The 23,228-nt window shown below is 48.7% G+C and overlaps 1 protein-coding gene across 1 annotated transcript; it reads left to right on the top strand.

Annotated features, from left to right (window-relative positions):
- Positions 1–1,332: 1,332 nt before the first annotated feature.
- Positions 1,333–19,870, top strand: nalf1 (NALCN channel auxiliary factor 1). Its single transcript, XM_047031248.1, has 3 exons — positions 1,333–2,253; positions 17,080–17,251; positions 17,968–19,870. The coding sequence occupies exons 1-3, from the start codon at positions 1,555–1,557 to the stop codon at positions 18,264–18,266; spliced, it is 1,170 nt and encodes a 389-aa protein (XP_046887204.1). The 5' UTR covers positions 1,333–1,554; the 3' UTR covers positions 18,267–19,870.
- Positions 19,871–23,228: the final 3,358 nt, after the last annotated feature.

Below are 23,228 nucleotides of genomic sequence, written 5' to 3'. Positions count from 1 at the left end.
AAACAGGCATATGTCACACTATGTGTATAGGGCTCAAATCACCAACGTACCAGAGCCTGATAAGATAAATGTTCTAATTGGCCTCGTCTATACACAACAGTGGGGAGATGTTCCACTGTGTGGGTCTAGGAAGAAATAAATGGCTTGGAAGCCGTGGTGTGCCTTCAACCAAAATGATCTGCCCCCCACAGAGACCAAATAGACGCTTACGGCTGCCGGGCAGATAGGTCTTGCAAATGAGCATGTCCTCCGCCTGAGGAAGAAGCTGCCTTCTGATCCTGGATCTGCTTCCCCTCGCCTGTTCCCAAACTCCACTATTACAGATGACACACGCACACACGCTTTAGATCAGATGCTTCACTTTTTTGGGGGAGGGGGGGGGGTTATCCTTACTATACATTGTATCTCGCTCTCAAATGACATCCATTGTGTTAGGCCAACAAGGAAGACGACCAAATGCATGTTCAAAGATCTAATGTGTTCAAGTTGGTTCAAAGCAGATCAATAGTGTCCACTTCTTCCCAGTAGCAGGTCTCAGTATGCATCTGTGAAAGAAGACCCAGTTGACTTTCTACGGTGTCATTGGTACAATTGTTAATATTGTAATAGTGTTATATTGATAGTGTTCTCAAAGGCATAGTGTGTATGTGCTTACTGTATCAGGTGAATAATTGTGAGATGATACGCTAATGTGTCCTTGTGCTGTCCTTTAAGGTATGATCTATTTACTTCACCTAGAGATGGGATATGGGCCTATACTTTCATATACACAGGATTCAGGATGGATAAATAATTTAAATGCCATTGTAGAAAGTAATGTATAACTAAACAGAAAGAAGTGCACACGCTTGGATATCTTCAAACATTAGTGTCATTGAACACTGGTTGTAGTAGAAGAGGAGACCGAAAAAGGCACTGAACCTGAGGCTATGAATATGTCAATGCACATTCACCATTTGAGCGCAGATCTACAAATGCGTCAAGGATGGATCGGTCGTAGCACTGAAGATGTGGCGCGCGACGCAGCTCCGGCAAAAAACAGTTTTTGACAAACATGGCGACATCTTAACACGAGACTAACATGAGATTGCACAGTAAAGGACACTATCCCAGGCATTTTGCCCAAACAAGGAAGCGAAAATCATCGCAGTGCTAAAGGAAGACCAAGGCAAGGAGGCTGGACCAAGCCTTCTTCCCAGAGCCACTGGAGTCGGGGAGAACGTAAATGCAAGCAAGTGTGCCGTAAAACGGGTCTACGCATAGGACCAGAGCGGAGCGGCGGGTAGAGGAGGTGGGGGGCAAGACATGTTGCTAAAGAATACTAGCATCTTCATTGGAGAGCCATGGAGAACACGGCCCCATCGATGCACTAATCTCTCCACGAACACATTAATTGAATGGGAATTAGGCTACCGATAATCGAGGTAAGCCTGGACCACCGACTACACCACAACATTTAAGAGGAGAAAAACGCAAATTAGACCCCACGTCAATGAATGTTGTGACAGAGAAGCCCCCACGGTGGAGTCGGCCGGTGAAGCGCGTTCCCAAAATATGACCAGGGGTGCTTGGACGTGTCGGCAGCAAGATGACGGCTTAAAAATCTGGCTCGAACCCCGCGAGAACGAAAAGCCATTCACCGACTCAGAGAGGGCCCAGAGATGGCGACTGTCCTTGGCGTCTCTCCTGTTTTTAACCATTCTGCTCTCCGATCACTTGTGGTTCTGCGCCGAGGCTAAAGTGACAAGGACCCGTGATAAGTTTTCATCAAAAGACTTGGGCGCTTATCCATCAAACCATATACCACCTAACCACCATTTAGCTAACAGCAGCCTCAGAGGAAACGAAGATGCTATTTTTATAGGAAATTCTACCAAACCTTTGTGGCGACTTGAAACTTGCCACCACGATAGTTTATCTAAAAACTGCTTTACTTTTGATGATGCCGACCATTTGTGCAAGGGCATTTCCGAAAAAGAGGGGACGCGGTCTGTAAATATTAGTGATTTATACCTTTCCTTTTGTAATTCTTATTCTCTTCTGGATTTGTTTTACGGGTCTACAAGTCCGGACAATTTGAACTGCAGTCTTGACGTGCTCGTTGATGGCGATATGGCAAGGTGCAGTCTTTGCGTCCAGGCGTACCAGCGCTACGACCAGCACGCCCAGGAAAAATATGAGGAATTTGAAATTATGACTCAGAAATACGAAACGGATGCATATTCCGTGAGAACTTGCATGGAGCAGTGCAAGGTAGGCTAAAGGGGATCTTCTATCCATCTGTTGATTTTGACTGAATACATACAGCCCTTCTCCCATCGAGTCGTCATGGTAACGGATGACAGATTCAAGGAGACTCCCCTCTGTAGGCTCGAGACGCATGGCCTCATGCTCATCACTTCGGTTTGTGTGTAGGATAGGATGAAGGCCTACCGGTATACTAAATGCTTTTGGGTGGAAGTGGTAGGCTATTGTAGCGCTCTTTACCTTGGTGCGTAAAAACTTGAACTCACCCGTAAGGTTAAAATGATAATAGCAATGTATATATAGTGCTTCATTGTAGATCGACTTCATTATATATAATAGCCCATGTTTGCTAAACAAGTGTCTGAAATGAGGGTGCCAGGTGTTCGGCCATGACCGCTTCACACATTTCATTAAAGTTGTGAGGAAACCGGTAGTTCCCCAGCTTAATCCGCTGGAAGTCTTTTGCCAATGTTTGTTGCCAATGTTTGTTCAACACTCGCCTGCTGTAGGATGGGATCTATTATAAGTCATAAAGCTGGCAGACAACGTTGACATGGAATAGTTGTAGTAATTGAGTTTTTTTGACCCAACGGCTTTTACGGCATTTAGGCCGAATGTAGCGTATCTTTAGAACTGTCCATGGTGCTGAAATCAGGCAATTCTAATGGACAACCATGCCAAACTGATAACATTAATTTAGTGGAAAGATAGCTAGGGGTTGCTGATGGCAACGGGGTGTTTCTGCATGTGTTTGTGTGTGTGTGTGTCATACTGTACGTTTTTTGTGTGTGAAGTGTATTAATCAAGCTAATTGTGTATGCCAGAGCTTCTATGCCTGTGATAAAGAAACAGGTGTGCGGAAACAGGCCTGTGTGTGTCACAGTGGAGTGTCAGCTGTCCGCGTGTGAATACAGAGCGTGGCGATTGCACCATCCGCCTTTATTAAGTTTGCAGAGGGTCACTGTCCAAACAGACACACTGACTTGTTATTACTATGAGTAATCTTCACAACCGGCCCTGTTTTGTCTCTTGGTCTCCCCTCTTGTTACTATAGAGTGGCATGGAACAGAATAGGCAACCTGCACAAGACGTAAGTAGTCCAGACAGATAGCCAGACTGACAGGACAGGAGGGACACGGGGGACAGACAGGATGAAGGGAGAGGCAGGTGCACAGCCATCCAGCCCAAAAGGGGGGACTGGAAGATAGGAAGACAGGAACATAAGGAGCCTGGTGAACCGACAGCCGGTCAGACGGGGGGACAGGTGGACAGCAAGAGCGACACACAGGCAGCCAGACAGTCAGACACAGCGACAGGCTCAGCTTGTGGCTCATTGTTAAAAACCCTCAACGGATATACGTGGTCGATTTGAACATTGCGACAATATCTGGCACGGGGAGGTCAAACGAGTGCTGGGAGGTGTAGGCTGGCCTGGTACTGTGGAAATGTGATGACAGCCCACTCTCCCCCGCCCACACCCCCCCCGCCCGCGAATGCACCCCTTACCCCATTGAAACATTGTCGAAGGAAGCGCTATGTAACTGTATGTTACTGCGGTTTGATGGCATTGCTCTCTTTTGAGCAAGATTCATGAGAGCCCGGGCTCTCTAGGGGTAAAAGGGATTAGGCAGAAGTGCAAGTGAAGGTTGCGAAACTAAAACACAATGAAAATTACCCTGCTCCTGGCCCTGGAAAGCACCAACCCCCCCACCTCCCCCTCCCCCCCCCCCCACACCTCCCCCCCCCCCCACACACCTGGTTCCGGTCGTTTAATTACCTCGGCAGTGGTACCACGGAATGACTGTACGCAGCAACTTCCACTGTTACCGCGATGTTGCTACCACAGGTATTCATGAGAAGTACAGTAATTAGTGTCAAGTTAATGTGTAGCATTACCCACGCAGCCCCATTATATTTCTCTCGCAGCATGTGTCACAGGTGACACGCTGACATTTTGAAAGCCCACAGTTACTGAGGTTGGCCCTGATTTCCTCATCCACACACACACACTGCTAAGCACCTCACTCGCTTGATTACAGGGCCCTCTTCAAACGACAATGTCACGCTCCTTCATAGCTTAATGTTTACCTGCTCTCGAATACTGTGCCTGTACCACTGTAATCACACTGTAGGGAGTTGGTGACAGTGTGTGTGCACGGCTTCAAGGCTCTGGAAATGTGTTCATCTTAGTGGTCAAATCTGTGCCAAAATCCCCCAGTAAGACAGTTGTACCTAAATGTTCTCAGTTATGAAATGCGCCGGGACCATCAACCATTCAGGAGGGTGTAAACACAGGTGTGAACGATGCATACATTGTTTCGAGGCAGCATAGACAGGAGGCGGGTGGCGTGACAGATGAGCTTCAGTAGTTTGGCCCGAACATCTATGATGTCGGTCGGCAAAAAAAACCAGACGCTCAACATGACTCCCCGAAGAAACCTCCTGCTGTGAATCACTCCCTGTAGAGGTCACTGCACAGATACGTCCACCTGCAGGCCACAGATGTGGCTTTGATCCCTCCGGCTAGATATGGAACATCAGACAGAGGCAAACATGTGACGCTCTCTGGGCTCTTTGATATCGGACTCCTTCTGACGCGATGTACCTGTGCTGAAAGCGCCGCGCCATCGGGTTACGCGTACACCTCCATCTTCCACTGCCCCCGCAGACAGGCCCCTTGGAGCAGATGCCCGCTCGGGGCGGCGGAGGAGGCAGGTGTGTGACAGCGAGTGCTGTCGTCGTCCTAATCTGCCTAGTGAGTCCTTTGGCCCCCCCTCACCCCCCCTCACCCCCCTCCACCGTTTCCGTGCAGTGAGAACGATCCGTGTGGTGCGGCGGGGACTTGTAAGAAAGCGTAGATAACTGTCCTTTAGCAGCGGTTATCTATTGTGTTATGTTACTGGTCGTTTAGCCTTGAACACGGGTAGAGTCGCTTCACACGCACGCAGCCCTCTTTTTGCATTCTGGTCGTAGAGGCAGTCCCAAAGCTTCGCTAAGATATCACTGTGACCTGAAACATTTCCGTTGGTAAGTGTCGTTGCATAGATATCGTTGTGCTCATTGCAAATCTACAGTGTGCAAGTGCGTACATGAGTATTTGCAGCACAGGCCTGTATTGTTTTTAGCTGTGTTTTTGTCCACACGTTATTCATAAATCCCTTGTGTGTGTGTGTGTCCGTGTTCTGTGCTGTGGGATGTTGACCTTGGAGAGGCTTTGTCCCACCTGGGGGAGCTTGTCTCCCTGCAGACTGTTCCATGGCAGGCTTTTATGAATGATCTCAGGTGATCAGAATGCTAAATAACCAACCGACCCTGCAGACTGGAAGCTGCGGCACACACCAGCGGTGCTCACATGGCAACACACACACACCCACACAAACACCCACACACACACGCCCACACACACCCACACACGCACACACACACACGAAGGGGTCTTTGGTAAATGTAGGGAGGTTCTCGTGAAATATACCTGAATCCTCCCCCTGCATGTCTGCAGTTGTGACCGTTCTGTTCATTGTTTAAACCTCGGCCAGTGATTGGAGATTACTGAGAGAAGATGCCTGATCTGTAGCAGCCTAAATGAATGGCTGAAAGCTGCTCATTAACTGTTCTTGCGAGTTTGACCTACATTTGATAATGCCTGCCTTACATAAATGTCTGCATCTACATATCTTGTGACGGTAAAGAAAAATAAAAAAACTGTTAAATTAACACGCTCCGGTGGACTAGAGACAGGCTGCAACTGCACGTCATTCGTGCAGAGCCTCATTTGCACTTCTCTGATTCATTTCCTGTCACGTCATGTGACGTGCAGTATGCAGGAACAAGATCAAATCGACAAAATAACAGCATGAGCGACAGTTACCTCAGGGGGTCAGATGGCTGAGTGGTAAGGGACTCGTCTCGGGCTATTAATCAGAAGGTTGCCGGTTTGATTCCCAGCCGTGCAAAACAATGTTGTATCCTCGGGTAAGGCACTTCACCTTACTTGCCTCGGGGGGAATGTCCCTGTACTCACTGTAAGTCCTTTCTGGATAAGAGCCTCTGCTAAATGACTAGATTTGAAATGTAAATGTACCTAGCTGCTGTGTTTCATGGCACGCACAGCCCTGTTCTTTCCCCTTTTGTTTGGCCTGGGCCCCCCTTCCGCTCCAGGTAATCCAGAGTCTGTGCCCTCTGTACAGATACAGTAAATTGTAATCTGACTATCGATTAATCCCAGAGCAACAGGAAAGCGCGTCTCAAGCTTTGTCGCTCAGCCGGCGCGTCGGTAGGGTAGCGCAGTATGTGGCGCGCTGTATGCAAAGCAGACCTTTAATGCTTTCCTTTAGCAGCTGAGCAACACGTCTGGGACAGACAAGCACCAGGGGCGAGTGGCAGCTCGGCTAAGCCGCATGGCGTCCATTAGGATGATTGAGGATGATGTCACTCACTGTTAAATGAATTGTCAAACGCTGAATTTGACCATGGAACTGTTTGTTGTCCCCGGTCCCCCGACACCAGACAGGATAGAGAACCCCCCCTGGACGGCGTCCATTTCCTGTTTTGTGGTGGCGTGGTGGCCTCTAACAGCCCCCCAGCCACATTCAATCCTCTTTCTCACTCGCTGGAGGAGAAATGCGGCTCCTTTGAAATTGAAGGTTGTTTTCGAGCATACCATCCTTCACCCCGGCATAACAGCTCCAGAGGAAGCGTCTGCTGCGGTTGGAGTGTGCTGTGCGGTGCTCCGTGCATCCAGGGTCTCTGAGGCACGAAGGGATGCTGGAAAAGACAGCGTCATGACTGGCCCCTGGAGAGCTCGCTCCCCTCCCTGGTTCACCCAGTAAACAAAACATGTGGCTAATAGGTCAGAGGTCGTTGTCTGTATAGTACCCATGACTGGTTCTGTTGGTGTTGATTAGCTTCCGCTGAGGCCTGTCTCCTCTAATGAAAGTAACACAAGATCTTGGGCTTCATCACAGACACCCTTCTTCTGTTTATATGGCCGAAGCTAGGCAACAGGTTCCTTGTGTTCTCAAAGCACAAAATGAGACTGTCGACACCGTCCTCCTTTATACATGTTGTGTAGATCATGCGTGAAGGTCTCACACAGACCTCGACACCGCCACCGCCCTCTGCCCTAGATTTCACAACGTGTTTTGTAACCATTTCATAACCACTGAGAGCGCTCACAATGCAGCTCTACTCTACCCTGAATCCATGTTTAGAGGGCTTTGCCAGTCCAGTACATTACATTTAAATTTATTCATTTAGCAGACGCTTTTATCAAATGTTATCATTTTATCAAAGTGACTTCCAAAAGAGATCTTTACAAAGTGCATAGGTCACTGATAATAACAACAAGATAGCCCCAAAAACATTGCGAGTTGCCAAAACATGAGGCACATATTGTGAACAAGTTGTAGTCTGGTTGGGTAAACATGCACCTGGACCATCAGTACAGTAGTTATCTTTAAGTTGAATCTGACCTCCTTCAAAACCTCCCCCTTACACAAATGACGGGTTGGATAGATGCACCTGGCAATGGATTGCACCCTGTTTTACTTCCAATCTAATTCCAACCCATTTTTGCATGAAGGAAAGTCCAAGGTTACAGACTGTTTTAATCTCCCTTCAGTTAGTACGCTGTGATAGAAAATGCGTGCTCGGAAACCTGAAGTGATCTGGTTGCTGATTAACACCTGAAAGCAATCAGCTGTTTAAAAAATGACACTGATTGGAGACTGCCATGGGATTTGGGGCTTCTTCCTTTTTGGACACTTTCTGGTTGTTATTTAATCTTTCCCCTCTTTCCTTTTTGGCAAGGGGTTTATTCCTCGGCTGAGCAGAGCAGAGACTGTGATAAGAATCTCCTGATGACAAGTAATGAAAGCCCTGAATGGGATTGAGAGGGAGAAAGAGAGAGAGGGAGAGAGAGAGAGAGAGAGAGAGAGGGAGGGAGGGAGGGAGAGAGAGAGAGAGAGAGAGAGAGGGAGGGAGGGAGGGAGGGAGGGAGAGAGAGAGAGAGAGAGAGAGAGAGAGAGAGAGAGAGAGAGAGAGAGAGAGAGAGAGAGAGAGAGAGAGAGAGAGAGAGAGAGAGAGAGAGAGAGAACGTGAATGTGAGTGAGTGCATGTGTGTGTGTGCGCATTTGTATTTGGAAGTGATTCAGAGAGAGGGAGTGCGTGTATGCGTGAGAGAGCGAACAAGCTCAATGCCACAGTTCGTTCTCGTCCCTCCAGGCTCTGGGAGACGATAGCATCGTGGCTAATGAGAGGCACAAAAGCCCAGGGCGTGTCTGGGAAAAAGAGAGCCAGTATTCATAAACATAATTACAAATTCTCCGCGACGCTAACTAGCATTTGCATTTTATTCTGCTCTTCCTTCAGCCATCATAATGGCGGGGCTCTTGAACATGGAGATATGTTCTCAAGAAGAGGCTTGGAAGCTATCAGTGCATGTGGAGAGTACCCATAAGCGAAACCCTACAAGAGCCTTCAGAGGGACTGATTCATAGGACACAGCCAACCAAATCACCCTTGGGTTTATTTGAACTGTCCATTGAACTTGAAACGGGGAAGGGGAAAAATGAAACGTACAACGGCTGACCAAAATGTTTTTATCGTTAGAAAAACGCAGGTGAGTTGAGTGCTGTTGTCCTTCAGGCCGCAAATATTCGAATTAATAGTCGAATTATCCAGGATTTCATTCTGACGACGCTCCTCAATATCTCACTAGATAGCCGCGAGCAGTGTGCTGAGTGAAGCATCTGCCTCCTAGGAAACCTGGCCTGTTGTGAAAGGCCGCCCTACTACGCAGGTGGCGTCTTCTAATCAGGTTTATGAGGATTAATAGTCCCGAGACATGCTTCTGCCAGCATCCCATCACCCCCCACCCCCCCTCAAGCACTCACATCCTCAGACAGTTCCCCTCCTGTCACACACCTGTCTGCTTGTTAGAGACACTAAGGATCCCTCTCGCTCAAGCACTCCTGGAGCTGTTCTTCCTATCTCTCTCTCTCTCTCTCTCTCTCTCTCTCTCTCTATTTATCTCCCCCCTATCTCCGTCTTTCTCTGTTTTTGCACCCCGCCCTCGTTCTCTCCCTCTGTCTGTCTTTCACTCTCTCTCCAAAGGGACAACAGAGCTGTGATTGAATTGGCCTGTATCTCCTTCAGGCTGGGAGAGAAAAGAGAGAGAAAAAGAAATGGAGAGATGAAGAGAGAGAGAGAACGAAAGAGAGAGAGAGAGATGGTACAGCTGATGATGAACGAGGAGCTGCCAGGGGACTGCCTAGAGAACACACAAACACACACACACACACACACTGGCACACACACACACACCCCTTCGAAACATGGGAAGTGGCTCACTCTCATTCAGACGTGGTGTACCATCTTAATCAAGGGCCACGGTAATTGGCCGCAATGGAAATCCTTTCAACACAGAGGTAAATATAGTGTGGTATTGAAGCAGCTTCCCTCCCGCCAGGCTAGCTGAGACAGGAACAGCAGGGTCGATGGTGACCCCAGGAAGATTCAGTCAATGTTCCCTTGGCTAGGGTCAGAGTTCAGGCTTCCAGGGCAGTGTTGGAAAGAAAGGCAACGACCAGCGCTGCCTGCACCCTCCCAGAGCCCTAACTACATCAGCAGGAAGTCGATACAGCAAGCCCTGTGGGACACACCTACCCAGTTAGTTTGTTTGTGCTCACGCAGATTCAAAAGAAAACAGCTGGTCTGCGAACGCACGAAAGCTGCTGCAGATGTTGACGGAAATTATGTTTGATTTGTTTAGAGGAGTACAAGAGGAGTTGGGCTCTCTTTCGATGTATTTGGATGGATGGCACAGTGATTGAGATGGTATAACTGTTATTAAGACTGATCACATCAAACCAGGAACACAAGCATGCACACACACACACACACACACACACAGTCCTAACACTTATTTCCAGAGGCCAAGCACACAGTCAGAGCCTGCAAGTAAGGTTAACTTGGTCCCAACTCTGGCTTAGCTGTTGCTGCCAGCTCTTTTAATCGAGGTACTACCTTCACCTTGACAATTGGATCTCTTGCCCGAGATGTCAACCCACCTAATATTCTCCCATAACTGTAAATGAGTCCCTTGGTTTCAGTTTTCCACCCACGCGCCTCACCTCTGTTCTCCACCTCCCCTCTCCCCCCCCCCTCTCTCTGTTCTTGTTCTACCCGCACACCCTCCTCCCCCTTGGCCCCGGCGCAGTGCGAAACCTCCTTATTGGCAGCATCACAGCAGTGTGGTCAATATTGATTGAGTAGATCGAGAAAAAGGTCCATTGTGTGCGCCCCTCCACGCAAGTGCACACTGCTGTCAAGCCCACCTGCTGTCGGCCTGGCACTACCCTAACCCCGTGCCGTTCGAGTACCTCGTGCATTCAGGCCTGCCCGGTGCCCCCCCGCCCCCCACCCCCCTGCCCGCGCTCAGAGAGACTTACCCAGCGATCCTCACTGGGGATGTATTAAGCCCCATTCAGAGATGTCGAAGACGACCTGAAATCCTCTCTAACGCACTGTGTTTACTTGAGCTGGCGTGGATTTATGAAAAGGGCGCCCGTCAATTGTTTATGCTCGCCGCAGAGCCGATTTTTCTTCGTCTATCTTGCTTGCCGTGGAGAACGATAACCGTACTCTACTGGGCAGTAACACACCCAATTGACTTCTGACGGTTTATTAAGTCAGGTGTTTTTGGAAAACAAACTTGCTTTGTTTCACGCTGTTACGCATGAGAAGTGACAGCATTTTGGCTGGTTGAGTGCATAATGACAAGCGCATATAATACTCGTATGCGCAGTATTGAATAGTTCTATGGCCAAGATGACTGTGAATGGGATAAGTGGAGAACCGAGGCAAATGGATTAGATCCATCTGTAAATGACTGCACAATGGAAGATCTCCATTTACACTGGCCCACTTTTCTGTATTGTACCGTGCACATCCAACCCAGCAGGGCCTACTTACCATAATTGTAACACATGGTTTCACACGAGGTTTCGTTTGACAAACACAGACACATACATAAAGACACACACAGCACTTACAGTATGCACACACACACACACACACACACACACATACACACACACACACACACACACACACACACACACACACAGTGTGGCTGGATGACTCACTGCTTATACGAGCAAATCTGACCTGTCAGTGAATGCATCTACTATTTGCGAATGTTCCTGGTGTTCCAGACATCTCGCTGCTTATTGATGCTTTCAGAGTTCAGAAGAGCGATAGCAACCAGCTACTGTATCAAAGGACAAATCTCCCTCAAACAAGACAATGAGATCAACCCAAACACCAGAATAGCGCCCTCTGCTGTTTGTGCCCAAGGCTGTCCATCCCCGACTCTCAGAACCTTTGATTTGAAAGGCTCGGGGACAGCTTGTCTCCCTCCTGTTTGTCTCTCTCCTGCTGAACGATGCCGCGAGACCGACCTCCGTTTGAAACCGTCCTTTGACACACACAGCTGAAAATAGCTCGGGTGTGGGAGAACCTTGCGCTCCGCAGGGCATGACCCGATCTGTGTTGTGGTGGTAATGGCACTGCACCTTATTGTGTGATTGACTTGAAATGTCTGACATTTCACAGGGCTGAGTCAGACAGCTGTTTTTAGCCCTGTAGGGGCGTGCCTGCCATGTTGGCGCCCTGACTGACGTGGTGTGACAGCACGCCGTGAAGACACGCAGACTGTTCCACCTGCAGCCACCCGGAACATGAGGAGCGTTCCTCCTTCGGATATTTGAGTAAACCTGAGCCATTTCCACTCAAATCTTTCTACCAGGAATGGATAAGCCTGTCAAGGGGAAAGGTAAAGACGTTTTATGGGGCGCCATAGTGGGACCTATAGTATCTCCCCCAGAACCCATCCAGAAGCTGAGAGAGACAGATGCTTTCTTACCTGTACCTTTACCAACAGCTCTGCTCAGGCTAGAATAGCCAGGCCCCACTGGCTATCTAGAAGCATCCGCGCATCCCACTTGGAAGACAATTAAAGTGTCAGTCCTTGACCTGTCATGTGTCAGCGCCAGCTAATCATTTCCTGGTGGCGCTGGTGAAAGAGGACTTTTGCAAGGGCATCATGTGTGTTTGGGAAGTCGGCGCACCCACGATTGAGTGGGTCGGGGTGGCGAGCACCGGGCTAAACAGTAATGGTGATCATCAGTCAGATGTGTGCTTTAGCCCGGAGGTGGTTTTTGGTGTGGCTGTGTTGTGACCCTCGGAGTCTTACAGTTCGCATTATTCAGGGCCTGTCACAGGGCTGTGCATAGGTGGCCAAAACATTGCCTGAGGTAAAGAGGGATCTCAGTCCAAAACTCCCAAGTAAAACCCTTACCCAAAGACCAGAATCGGGTCCAGTTTGATCACCGAAACAAACATCTGAAGGTTTTTTTGTTCTCTGCCTTTTTCTTCTAACCCTTCCCTTCCTCGCATTTTTTTTTCCTGCTGATCTTTGGTTTTTCTCCTCTGGTCTTTCCATATGAAACAGGATGTTTCTTCCGTGCAGCCCGTGCTCTCCCCTCCCGCTCCCGCAGTCTGTAGGACTGTAAACGGAATATGGGAGAAGGTGAGGTGTGAGGCGTGCGAACGCACATCACAACAACGGGAGCTGTCACTCAGAGAGGCGAGGAGTCTTTGAAGCGGGGGGGATTCTCTGTTTGAGAATGACCACATCTAGAGAACTGTCAGGATGAAGACAGCTTTCTCTCTCTCTGCCCGTCTATTTCTCTTTCTCTTCCTCTCCCCTTCCCTCTCTCCCCTCCGTGTGCCTGATGGGAATCCTGGCTGTGCCTGAACGAAAGGGGCTCCCCTCCTTTTGACTGGAAGGATAGAAAGGAGCCATGCTGTGTGCCAATGATTCAGTCAACAATGAACCTTGAATAAAGTAGGGAACAAAATGATATCCATACATTTAAGTTTGCCTTCAAATCTAGATCTGTAACCCCACCCAGTTTGCTGTCTTCAGTGCGTACAGTACGCACAGGATGTCCTTGGCTGGTTGTAGGAGGAAATATGATGTGTTGAGGAAAGGCAGAGGTTGGTCAGACATGAGAGGGCAAGCTTCACATTTACACTGTGTGATCTAATTATACACAGAGGTCTGCTTCCTCAATAACTCAATTCTGCTCTAACACCCAGAAAACAGACACAGGCAAATGCATTGACATGCACGCACGCACGCACGCACACACCTGCCCACACCCACGCACACCCACACACACACGCACACACACAAACAAGGGTCCTGGCTCACAGGATAGGTCAAGACAGCTGAGAGTGGTGCTGTACCTGGTGAATCTGGGCCATTACGAAAAAACAGGAAAACAGGGGTCCAGTTACCTTGACAACCGCCAGCGAGCAGCTCCGGCAGACCCCTGTTCTCTGTCGTCAGATCGCTCTTTGTTTCCAAAACGGGCATTCCTCAAAAAGAGGAAGACAAGAGGACAAGATCACCCCGTCGCCCCCCTCGCCGTCCCTCGAATCCTCTGCGCTCACCTACCCCGCAACCTATCTTTTATGCTATCGAACGGTTAGCGGAAGACTCATGGTCCTTACACGCGGGTGGTGAAGTCCTTTGGTCTCCCTTTGGAATGCCGAGCCTTGACATGCAAACAGTTGTGAAAGGAGAGGAGGATGACAGAAGGCACATTGCGGGAAAGGAGCCGCCCTCAGCGAGCTGGGAAAGGCTCGGGTCAGGGTCAGGGTCAGGGTCAGGGTCAGGGTCAGGGTCAGGGTCAGGGTCAGGGTCAGGGTCAGGGTCAGGGTCAGGGTCAGGGTCAGGGTCAGGGTTAGCTGTGTGCCTGTTTAGCGCCGGTACCCACGGCAGGCCCGCTCATGTGTTTTACACAGTGGAGTCTGTCACCATGCAACGCTCCCGGGAGGGGGGGCTGGCTTCCTGTGTCCCCCGGGCAGAGGGGAAGGACGGGAGGACGGGAGGAGAGTGGCGATGCGTGCGATGGTGAGAGGAAAGACTGATATGGACAGAGAGAGAGAGAGAGAGAGAGAGAGAGAGAGAGAGAGAGAGAGAGAGAGAGAGAGAGACAGTCATCGGTTCTGCTTTTCAATCTAAATGCAAATGTGAGGACCCCCCCCCCCCCCTCCTCCCAAAAAAAACACACAACCCCCCCAAATCCCCCCCCCCCCCCCCCCAAAGAAAAACCAACAACTGTCATCCCTTAAAAACAATTTGTCACTACTCATGTGTGCACTACTCCTATGTATATTAGTCTGTGTAGACAGAGGGGCTACTCTTCTCCATGTCCATTCATGTATACGGTATTTTCCCATTCTAAAAACACATATGCACACACACACACACACACATGCATACACACACACACACACACTCAGCTGTTGGCAGCAGTCTCCTCCATACAAATTTGAAACAATGGAAGCGTTCTTCTCTTCCTCCCGCTCCAGCACCATCTCACAAACCCAGAAACCATCTCTTCTAAGCTCTTTTCAGTCACTAGGCCCCAAGCCCAGCCCCCACACACACACAAACACACACGCACACACTACTTTATAGATGGGCAAACACACCTATTACAGTAAACAGAACACCGCGTTGAAACACAGTGGTGATTTAAAGTGCTAATGTGGGGTGACAAATGGATAAGGCAGGCGTCCTAGTGGAATGGCAAGTAATCCCTGTGGATTGCTCTTGCCCCTCCTCTTGGATACTGTGGGTTTGCTGGCTCCTTCTGTAGCCTTGGCTGCTGCAGGAAGCAAGGCAGAGCCATCCCATTTACACACCACCTCCACGTTGCTGATTGCACCTCTGTGACCTCTGTCCTGTTGTCCTGCATTAGCCATTCTCAAGATGAAGGACGGATGTTGAAAACATTAGAAACCAAGGCTACCAACCCCCCCCCCCCCCCTTCACCACTCCACCCCCCCCCCCACCCACCCACCCCCTGTGCAATTATGATTGTTAACAATCATAATGACATTGTCTCACAATTTTCTTAGGGGCGCGGATACTGCAGAAGCGAATTATATATGTTTGTATGACATTTGAAATACATACACAAATGGGATATTGCAGTTAGGAGAGTAGACAATTGATTCCATGTCAGAATTTAGACTGTGAGGTTGAACAAGGTGATTGGAGAGACTCGGTATGCACCCTATCATTGGTCAATAATATGCAACTACCTGACATAAGAATGACAAATTGCTCTCATACAGGTTGTCCTGGCATAGGCTGCGGTCGCACAATATCTTGATTCATCCTTAATGAGATTTGAATCTTTAATGTGAAAATAGGGTTCATTGTTTCATGATTGATTGAACATGCTCACACACGCACCCGCGCGCACACAGGCTAATTTTACAAAAATGGGCACACACATACACACACGCACACACACGCACACGCACACACACACACACACACGAACACACACACACACCCACACCCACACACCCACACACACACAAGCAGTAGGCATTTTTCGAGATGAGTCATTCTAAGTATCTCCTGAAGGAGACAGGAGACATCTGTGGCCTTCTCTTTTGTCCCAGCGCCCCTTGACATGCCAGGGTACAGGAATAACCCAGACAAAACATAAACATCCATATGACCTATGTAGACAAGGAGCCTCTTTTCAGTGTGTGTGTGCGTGTGCGCACGTGATCGCGCCTGTGCGTGTGTACGTGTGAGCGTGTCTTTGTGTGTGTTGTGTGGGTCCGTCTTTGCAATGACTGTGACAGTCGGCGAATGTGTGTATATGTGGAAGATGTGTGTGTGTGTGCCCGTGAAGCGTGCGCCCGCCCTATTAGAATGCACGCACATTTCCTGCGTCAACTGTGTGGAGCTGATGTCTTCCTCAGTACTGGCTGGTGTCATCTCACGTTCCAGTCTCTTATCTGATCATCCTGGGCCCAGCCTTCTATTGATCTGGGTTGCACAGCAGCTAAATGGGCAGTGCAGCCTGTGTGTGTGTGTGTGTGTGTGTGTGGGGGGGGGGGGGGGGGGTTGCCATATCACAGACCCATCAAGGAAAGTGACACTGACGTCTTCATCTACACAGGCCCTGTTCAGTGTGTGCTGCCATGTTTGAGATTCACAGAACTTGCGCTGTCCGTGGTACAAGTGCACAAGTGGACGAACCCAAACGTCCCTGTCCAGGGTGCTGAAGCTTGGGCGTCTGTGTGCAAGTGTGCGTGTGTGTGCTGGAATTAGTGTTATTACCGTTTTTTGAGCGCCTTGTGTAAACAAAAAAAGGAAAGGCCCCGTAATCTCCGACCTTGGCTGAAGGCCAATGACATATGAGCTTTCTCCCATCGCTACCTTGTAGTGTTCACACAACTCAGACGCACTGCTGCTCCCTGCAGGTTGAGACCCGCAGTTGAACATGTCCAGTCAATGAGTTGTGTTTTGTAATCATGGTTCGATCACATGCAGCATAATCACACACAGCCGACTAAGGCTAAGACAAAGGGTCCGTGCAGTGAATTGGAACGAAAATCAATTTTTTCAGAATTTCTTTTGGAAACACCGAGAGCTTTAGATCAAAGAAGGATATTGGCAGTTGATTGGCTGAATGTAGGAAATAAATTAAGTGTGTAGATTATTGTGAAGTAGACAGGGCCCTCTAGTGGTGGAATGTGGTACATGTTAGCCAGAAAGGTTGAGCAATGTGTTAGCTACTGATTTAAGTGCTAAGTCAGTCCTATTTGGAATTGTATTGTACTCTTGTAATCACGTATATGACCCAGTCAATTCCTTAATCACGACTAAAAGTATTGGATTTGTGTTCACAATTTCTCTCTCTCTTCCTCCATCCCTCCCTCTAATCCCAGGAGGCCTATAAGCCCTGGCTGTGTGCCCAGTATTTCCCGACCGCCCAGAGGCATTGTGGGAGGACAGTGCCATGTGTCCAGTACTGTCTGGAGGTGCAGCAGAGGTGTCCCTTCATCCTGCCTGACAACGATGACCTCATCCACGGAGGCAGCCCCAGCTTCATCTGCACAGGTGGGAACGCCTCACTTCCTGATGGCTACGGTCGCTCGGTTCTTTTGTTCTGCTTGCCATCCGATCCGCTGTAATCTGCTCGGGCCTCGCCTCTCCTAACCTATCCTCTCCTAGCCTCTCCTCCCCTCCCCCCTCGCCTCGCCTCTACTTTCCTCGCCTCGCCTCTCCTCGCCTCTCCTCTCTTCTCCTCCCCCCTCCCCTCTCCTCTCCTCTCCTCCTCTCCTCTTCTCTCCTCCCCCCTCCCCTCTCCTCTCCTCTCTTCCCCTCCCCTCTCCTCTCCTCTCCTCTCCTCGCCCCGCCTCTCCTCTCTGCCCTTTGAAGTTTCTTTTTAGTTTAAGTTTTCCTCCGGCAAGCAGTGACAGCAGCATTGATGTGATGACATGCCTGACAAGCATGACCTCATCAGTGGCTAATCATTTCCCACAATGCACCGTGTGGCCCTTCATTTCCCTCGTTTCTTGTGAGGTCGAATCAACAAAATTCAAATCTTCACCACCCTGCTCCCCCCTCCCCCATACCATGGTAGCACTTTTTTTTTATGTTTTCACCTGTCCGTTTGCGAGGCTGAAATGTGACAAACACCTTGGGGCATTCTAATTATACTGCTATTGTGCTAATTGACTATATCCTCGATTCATTGTGCCAGCATGCCCAAACAAGCACGGCTACGCCAGGTTTTGCCGTCCTGGTAACTCTCTATTCTGTGTCTCTGCCAGGGCTTTTAGCGGATTCAGAGCCGGAGAGCAATGCGGAGTGTTGCGACGTCCGATGGGACTCCAAACCCGACAACCGCTCTCGCGGGACACTGAAAAGGACTTCTCCCTCCTGTGACCACCAGGGGGCGTCAGTGACCTCGGCCGCCGCCCCCAGACTTTGTAACGGGCGTCTGAAGCTCTGCCTGCTCGTCCTTGTTCTTCTACATACTGTTGTCACCATCACCACGTCCCACAATTCCACGGGGGTCAGCGTGACGGCCATTTTCTCACTGGAGGAGAGTTCCCCCAGCGAGGAGTGATTGGGGGGCCGCCCACCTGGAGGGTTTGTCCGGGACTGAGCTTGCAGTGAGGACTGTTCTTCTTGGATTTGACCCCAAAATGGCTACCTTGACTCCGTCCACCGTCTGAGGCATGTCGGACACAGGAAGTCATCAGGGGCGGAGGATGATGGGGTCGTGGTTTGAGGGTCGAGGCTTGCTCGAGGTCGCAGCCCGAGGGACTGACGTCTCACCGTGTCACTCTGAAACCTGTTGACCGTTTCCGTTTTTTTGTCACACCAGGATGTATTATATCATTTCCTCCCCCGTCCCTCCCCACGAGCACTTGTTCGTGACGTTTTGGAACGTGAGTGGGTTGTTGTAGAGTAAACGAGGCAGCGAATTGTAGGGAAAGATGTAGCCAACTTCATGTGTTTCTGTACACCCGTCACCTTTGCCCTCAACGTTTCTGCTGCTTTTCAGGTGCCAGAAAGTTCTAATACATTCGATACTTTACAAACAGACAAGCTTTGGTGGGTCAATCTTACTCCTGGATGAAAGGCGTGAGAGAGAGAATGCCTAGAGAGCAATAGTCAACAGAACGGACATGCAAGAGCTGGCTTCCCAACACAGATTAAAACCTACTTCTAAATCGATTTCAAACTATATCTGTTTTGGGAAGACTGGTTTGCAGAGGTTTAGTCTGTAACCTTCCCAGGTCTGAAGGGTCCCATGTCCAAGGCCCATGCCCCCGGATCCTGTTTGAGTCTGTGTCTGCATTCATCCCATGTGTTTTGTGTTTGAGGCAGCCTAAGAGGCAAGGATCAGTGAAGCTCAAATTTACCTCAAATCAAGTGACTTGTTTTGGACTGGCTGTGAGTCAGCCTGTACGGCCACACCAGGGGGCTGCGTGGAGGGCATGCTGTCCTGGGCACCCCAGGGCTGTCCCAAAGCCTGGGCCCCCCAGGGCTGTCCCAAAGCCTGGGCCCCCCAGGGCTGTCCCAAAGCCTGGGCCCCCCAGGGCTGTCCCAAAGCCTGGGCCCCCCAGGGCTGTCCCAAAGCCTGGACGCCCCAGTGCTGTCCCAAAGCGTGGACGCCAAACACAGGCATCTGCTACGGAGCGGGGGATTGTCTGAACGTGGTTGTGAGGAAGCCTTGACACAATCAGTCGTTCAATCAACCAATCAATCCACCGATTGTATCTTTCCTTTCGACCTGGTCCGGCCCTATGTTTACCCAGATGACCGTCTCCTTATAAATGGTTCAGTACACAGAGCTAAGGGCTGTGCAGTTGTCAGTGTAAGAGGAATGAGTTTTTCAAGGGCTGATTACACATATTTCCGGTCTCCTGTTTTGTATGGCTGCTGCTATTGCTACTCAGACATTAAATAGCTTGTGAAAGGGGCTGATGAGGAAAAACTATTTTGATTTCTCCAGCTTTTTACTTCCTTAGGTTGCTGTAAGAATACAACATAATACAAATGTTAGGAATAAATGGTAAGATGGCATTGAAACCAGGTGTATGTGGACTTTTCATGTCCATCCTATACAAGGTCAAGTATATTTGGATACATTTACTTTGGCTTTCTTATGGTATTCAATTTGACTTATTTATTGTGATAGCTGTCTAGTAACCCCCCCATGATTCCGAGTTGAACACAGACCCGTGTTCTTCATAACTGTCAATCAACCTGAAAACGTCATTGTTTCATTCAAATGAACAGAACCTCCCCTTCCCCCCCCCTCCCAGAAAGACAGCAGCGGATGTATGCCCTGTATCTATATGTAGGTATGATTGCCTCTCCCCAGTCACCCCCCCACCCCCCCCTCCCTCCGCCACTTCCACCTCCAAATATTCACGATCGGAATCCAGTGGATCTATGCAGACGTCCTCCTCCTCCTCTCCTCGTCCTTTCTGCTGTAAATATGTCCTGGAGAAGCGGGACCCTCAAGATGGCCGTGTCTCTGAGACTTCCCCGTCGTGTTTTCTGTTCCTGTAGCTTCCTCCGTTTGTTTGTCTCTGTTTCTGGCTGCCTTTTCTGTTACTAAATGTTGACAGCAGTGTCAGTGGATCAGTAGGGAACGAGCTGAGAGGAACTTGGCCGAGATTCATGTCTGCAAGAAAATAATGATGAGAAATGTTGGGTCATGTTGGGAAATGATGATTAAAAAGGGTTAAACGGTATACATAGATGAATGATTATTCTATTGTTGTCATATTGTCATACTAGAGATGCTATAGTTTGCAATTTCTTTTTTTTATGACAAAAAGACTTTGAAATTATTTATAATGTGACCCAAAAGTTGTGATCTTTCTGGGACATAGAAAAACGCGTCCGCATTTATTAACATTTTGTTCAAAAGAGAATAAATAGAAATTATGTTAAACATGACTTGCGTATTTTCATTATTATTTCAGTCACCGGTATAAATATTTTGACGTTGAGTCCTTTACTTTGACTCAATCTACACTACACAATCTGTGCCATAGTGGACTACTATGTGCTAACTACATACACATTCTTGGAAAAGCATGATCAAATATATTTTTTATAAAATCATATCAACATCATAGTTGTTGTAGCTGGACGTTACCAGCAGAGGGAGTGTGGGTCACACGCTTTACAAAATCACTATAGTATTATTCTGAAGAAAAAAATTCTGAATGCCGCACGCAAACACCTGCATCCACACACCTTTTGACTTCCTGAACCCAGTGACCTGTTTTGGGCGGACCCTAAAACACTGGCCAGACAGTGGGCCTGACCAGCAGGGTTAAAAGGCCACATGGATGATATCTATGTCCACTACACAGCTAGACAGAAAGTCTCCCCATCAAGAAACAAAGGGGGCCATTGAGATAGGCCAGCAATGTTGTCCTTCAGGCATTTTGGGGATGTGACCTTTAAACTTCAGAAATGTGGGTCCCCAAACAGACCTTACTGTAATTGAATGCAACTGAACCTGGAAGAACCCCATAATTTCTTTTAACCTCCTATTTCCCCCACAAGGTGTCACTGGTTAACCACTGTGCAGACTCGCTGTAATCTTGCACACCCCTAAATGAATTAATATTGTAGGGTATAAAAATGTTGATACTGTAGCAAAAAATCATACAATTATAATACAGTAAGAAGCTGCTTTGTGTGGGTGCCAAATGTACAGGTGGGTTGTTATTAATGTCATTAAGATTTCCAGCAAGCTTAAGCTAAAACATGTGAAGACTTGAGATCTATGACACATCAAAGCCTAACTTGAAAACACCACTCCTCCCCAGGTGTCTAAGTTCACACCACATACTTGTGACATCACATCCTGTTGCTCAGACACAACGCTGTGACAGCCAACGTTCTCACTGGATGGAATCCATGTGCTGTACTGTATGTACTACCCACCCCCACACATACACATACACTCACAGTACAGACTCACCGAGAGCAACGCATGCATGATCAAACGGCGAGCGTGTCAGTCGCACCCGATCGGGAAAGGTTTCCGTTTTCACAGGACAAAGCATCATTTCTTTCGGACTTTTGGGATTTAGATGCTGACAGTTTCCATCGTTTGGAGTTTGTAACAGATTCATTGTCTCTTATGATCCTTGTGGAAACAGTGAACAGTCAGGCAGTCAGACAGACAGATGGTCCATCAGTCAGTCACAGGAAGTGGGACAGAGAGTCAGACCTTCCAGTGTTTGCTGTCCCTTCTGTTGGAGCGGAAAGCTCTGTTCAGATTCGGGTTCCTGGCCAATCGCCTTCCCACTCGGAGCCAGACCCAGGCTGTGGAGACACATGCTTGACTGCACACACGCACGCTCTCATACAAGAATGCTTGTCATGTATGCACAATTTGTCAAGCATTTGCATACGCACAAGGACATACAAAATGCATGCGCGCACACACACACACACACACACAGGTGCACAATCACCCACACCCACACAGACACACATATGGAAACACACACGGACACACACACACCATGTGTCAACCCCCCGCTATAGTCTGTTTACCACAATGCCCCGCTCTCCAGATCATTTGGCTTGAAGCTCCAGGGCCCCGCCCCCATGCCTCTCTCCCTGCTTCCCCCTCCTTGCCCTGTCGCTGTTTATCATTCTGTCAGGCCTCCTCCCATCTATTCTCCCCCCCCCCACAGAGTATCTCTGTGACCTGACAGGGCCACCAACATGTTCCACGACAGCGCCACGTCCCTGTCCATGGTCGTTGGGATCAGACGCACGCACACGCACACACACACACACACACACACACACACACACACACACAGAGACTCCAGGCAAATAGCAGTAAGCCTGCATTCCCCAGCATTCTCTTCACCTCTGGATGGACCTGTCTCATTCCATCATTCTAGTCCACTACTGAAACAGTTCTCTGACATTACCCACACCTCCAGCCCACCACAAACAAGACGTAAAATGAGAACATGTGTTTCTATGAAAAGAAGTATTTCAATCATCTCAGATTTTTTTGGGAGGGGGGTGTGTTTTGGTTTGACTTCAGACACTATTGAGAATAAATAAAGAATGTATAAGAAAAGGATATTATTGGATATACAATGCGATGACAAATATCTTTCCTCCACCTTGGAAGAATGAAAATTTACAAGAATGTTTAAACAACACCGCTGTTACTTCCTTGGAGACAAACGACCCTTACCCACGCACTCGATATACTGTCATGTACCCAGAGAGATGCTCACAAACGGGAACTGTCATTGTTGTTAAGACAATGTGGTGAAGTGTTGAATGATAAGATGACTCGACGATTCCCTGTGTTCATTTTCAGGAATCTTATGGAAAAGAGAGGGTTTTAAGAAAGGACAGATTTAGCTCTTTGGTTCCCATTGAGCTGTCGATAATGACATGTTCCTTTCAGGATGAATGGGGTTTAGGAAATGCTAGGCAGGTTGAAGTCATTAACGAGGCATTTCTATGCAGTCAGGTTTAATGATCATTTAATGAGGCAATCACTTCCCTGTTGTGG

The sequence above is a fragment of the Hypomesus transpacificus genome, chromosome 12 (genome assembly GCF_021917145.1).
Source record: "Hypomesus transpacificus isolate Combined female chromosome 12, fHypTra1, whole genome shotgun sequence".
Lineage (NCBI taxonomy): Eukaryota > Metazoa > Chordata > Actinopteri > Osmeriformes > Osmeridae > Hypomesus > Hypomesus transpacificus.
Note: the sequence above shows the minus strand (reverse complement) of the source record. Positions and strands in the feature narration are given on the sequence as shown.